The following is a 3,731-nucleotide window of genomic DNA, read 5'->3' on the forward strand; positions in this document are numbered from 1 at the left end:
GCAAAGTTAACTGGATTGTACTTAACATTATTGCTTTCAAATTACTGACAGAAATTCCTGTCAGAACTGAACTAACTTTGCAAACTAATTGCTGTACTAAATGAAGTAAGTTATTCTCAGCACAACTGAACTCAAAAGCAAGCATTTACTTGCACCTGCTGCAAACACCCACCCAGCAACTTGCACCTCTACATGTAGCTTTGGTCCACCACCAGTCCACCACCACCACCAGATCCCCTTCTTCTTCCTCATCTTTCATCTTCAATTTCGTGCACCACCAGATCCCTTCTCTCCTCTGTCCAATAGCCCCAACAGATCCCCTTGTCATCTTCAGCTAGCAGCAACCATGGTGTCCTGGGATGATCTCCCTAGTTCTTCTGAAGATGACTCTGTGACCAGCAAGGTTAGTGTGCTCCTCAATCTCACACAAATCCAGTCTAGGGTTTCTCAGCTAGGGTTTCTCTCTCAATTGATTCCAAATGTCTCTCTTTTGTTTAGCCACCTGCCACAATATCCTGTGAGGAATGGAGTGGCTTGGCTACAGATCTGCCTAGCTTAAGATGTGGGCATGGATCTTTGTGTGAGAAGCATGTGGCATTTGAATCTGTTGATACTAGCAGAAGGTTTCTAGATTGTGCACAGAAGGTTAGTAATTTTTTTGCATTTTTATTAGTATGTTTTAAGTTCCATCATCATGCACAGTACTGAATACTGGCAGTTATCTGAATCTCTTTTTTGTATGTTCTAAATTGTTAGGAGGTACCTAAATGCAGATATGTTGAGTGGGTTGACCCTGAGTGGCCCGATGCTCTGAAGATGAGCCTAGCTAGTATATGGACCATGTATGAAGAGGAGAAAAAACATAGGCTCAGACAGAATGTTGTGAGTGCTGAAGAAAACTTGAAGGTTCTTGAAGAGAAGAAGAAGATGGAGAATGAGTTGAGGCACTTCAAGCTTGATTTTGCTAAGATGGTGGCTGAGAAGGAGCAGGCAATGAGCCAACTAGGCAGCACACAACTTGCTCTGACTGATCTAAAGGAAGAACTTGAGAAGAAGAAGATGACAGACAAGTCAGTAACCAACATTCATCAGGTATTCAGGGTTAAAGCAGAGAAAGAGAGGGACCAAGTAGTGCAGGAGAGGGACCAAGTGATTCAAGAAAGGGATGACTTGAAGCATGAGAAAAAGAAGCTTGAGTACATGATTGGTGACCTATTCAAACACAAAGAGGCCACCTAGGAGAAGATAAGGAAGCTGAAGGGCATGCTGAATGAATTTGATTGAATTTGTGTCATTGTAAAAAAAATCACTTTGTATCTTTCCTCCTGGATTTGTGTCAGTTGTACTTTTGTCAAATGTTAACTAAATTGGGTTAAGATAAGAAATTGAAGTGGGTTAAGATAAGAAATTGAAGTTGGTTCAGATAAGAAAATGAAGTTAATTGTCTCTATCTTATATGACTGAATTTATATGCCTGCAGTTGCTATTTTATATGACTGAATTTGCCTGAATTTATATGTCTGCAGTAGTTGTTTTATATGACTGAATTTGTATGCCTGTACCAAATTTTTCTTAAAGAAAAAAAATTACACAAAAAGAGTTTTGCCTAGGTCTCGAACCTAGGACTTGTGGTATTGAACGTTGGTGGCAATGCAAGTGTGGTAAGTAGTAGTGCTTTGATCAAGGGCAGGTACTAACGTAGCTATTTAGCAGTTGCTAGTGGCCCAATGGCTCACGCCTCTTCCGTTTCCTTGTCTGCTCTTTAAGCCCACCCACCCACCGCTCCACTCTCCACTCTCCACTCAGTCCACAGCGTCGCCTCGGTTACCCCGCACCAAACCCCCACGCAAGAAAACCCTCGCCGCCGACCACCACACCGCCGCCGCGGACATGGAGAACTGCCCCGCCTGGAAGAGGGTCATCGATGACCTCGCAGGCGACGACAAGGCCATGCGCGTGGACCTGACGGAGATCGGGAAGTGGTTCCCCAGCTGTTCGACACTGCGTCACCATGCGCGTGGCCTCTTGAAGGTCATGACCGACGATGAGCTGGACCGCGCCTGCCCCGTCCACGACGGTATCCACTATGCACTTGTCCTCCGCTTCGCGATGCAGGAGACACGCTCCGACGACCCAGGGCAACGAGCCCGGTGGTGGATGTACCGGTCTGCCACTGCGCCGCGGCAGCCGGATCCGGTGCGCGTCTGCCACAACGTCGACCTGGCCGTCCCCGCACCTGTCAACACTGCCTACTGGGACCACTACCAGCCCGACTACCTCAGGCGCGACGATGTCTCCGAGTACATCTCATCTGACTCAGAGTACGACTCCGGCTCCGACGACGACTCTGGCTACGCCGCCGACTCGTCTTGGTCGACTGGCTGGGAGGAGCCGGAGGTGATTGTGCTCTCTGACAACGAGCCGGAGGTCAATGTGGCAGCGCCCGTCGTCCCCGAGCCGGAGGTCCACATGGTGGCGCCGGTCGCCAGGGAGGGTGACAAGCACCGCCCCATTGACATCGAGCTGCGTCCCAATGTTCCTGACATCGTCAAGCAGGAGGTGGAGGTGGTCTTGGCCCTGCAAGCACATGACGTCGCAGCACAGCCAGAGAGGAAGAAGAAGAGGAAGGTGGCGGCTGACATGGTGGTTCGCCGCTCGAAGCGCCTCCAGAAGTTGAAGAACTAAAGATGATGCAGTTGCAGTAGAAGGCATGAAGAAGATGCAGCTGCAGTAGTTAGGTATGCTGAAATATACAGATTTTCAGCATATAAGTTATAAAATATTAGTTTGTTAGGTGTGCTTGTATATTCCGACCGGGCTTGGCATTTTCATTGGTAACCCGCCGAAGTGGCGACTCACGAAACTGGCGACTCACGGATGGCCCTAACGGCGGGTCAGACGGACGACAAGGCCCAAGGCCCAGCATGACGGTTTATACTCTGGTGGGCTGGCTTAAGAGGAAGACATAAGGAATATTCTCCTGCAAAGGAAGCAAGACTAGGACTCCACTTGTAATAGATTAATCCTAATCCTACTAGGACTAGTCATGTAACCCGCCCCTTTAGCATATATAAGGAGGGGCAGGGCACCCCAAGAGGGACAGAAAAATAGCTAAGGCTAGACACAACTAGAGGAGAGCCGGCTTATGCAGCGACTCTCTCATGAGCATAATGAGATCTAGCCACAAACAACATGTAGGGCTATTACCGGATGATGTTTCCCGGGGCCCGAAGCTGTCTAAATCCTTGTCTTGTGTTGCGTCTCTCGATTCCGCTCAACCCCTCTCAAGCTACTACAAAGATGCGTTGGCCTCACGACTAAGTCCTCACACTAGGACATCTGCCGTGACAATTCCACGACAGTAGTAGATCTGCGTCCGTAAGTTTTTGCTTTTCGGCACCTTAGATATGCTTTAGGGTTTGCAAGTTCTTCAGTGTTCTTCACTGTTCATCATAGATTCTTCGTAGTTTCTCCACCGCATCCTCTTTTGATCTAAAAGAAGTATGGAACTCATGCGGTAGCTGTTTTGCATCCATTTTAGATGCTAGTAGATCCCCTTTTCTTGTACAAAGGCCTCCTTAGAACTGATGAACTCCTCTGTACTGGTTTTTTAGGTCTAGATTTATGTTCCTTTTTTGAACAATCTTGATCCAAAATAATAGCAATAGCCTGTGAAACTTGTTTATCTCAGTACTTAGCCAATTTTTTGTCGCTGGCAACTTTTGAATACC

The 3,731-nt window shown here is 47.5% G+C and overlaps 1 protein-coding gene across 1 annotated transcript; it reads left to right on the forward strand.

Moving 5' to 3' along the window:
* Positions 1-346: 346 nt before the first annotated feature.
* Positions 347-1,239, forward strand: LOC147985821 (uncharacterized). The gene is made up of 3 exons (XM_087541755.1): positions 347-403; positions 499-645; positions 757-1,239. Exons 1-3 carry the CDS (start codon positions 347-349, stop codon positions 1,237-1,239), a joined length of 687 nt encoding a protein of 228 aa, XP_087397881.1.
* Positions 1,240-3,731: the final 2,492 nt, after the last annotated feature.

This window comes from Triticum urartu, chromosome 2A (assembly GCF_056163025.1).
Source record: "Triticum urartu cultivar PI428250 chromosome 2A, HENAU_Tu73, whole genome shotgun sequence".
In the NCBI taxonomy this organism is placed as follows: domain Eukaryota; kingdom Viridiplantae; phylum Streptophyta; class Magnoliopsida; order Poales; family Poaceae; genus Triticum; species Triticum urartu.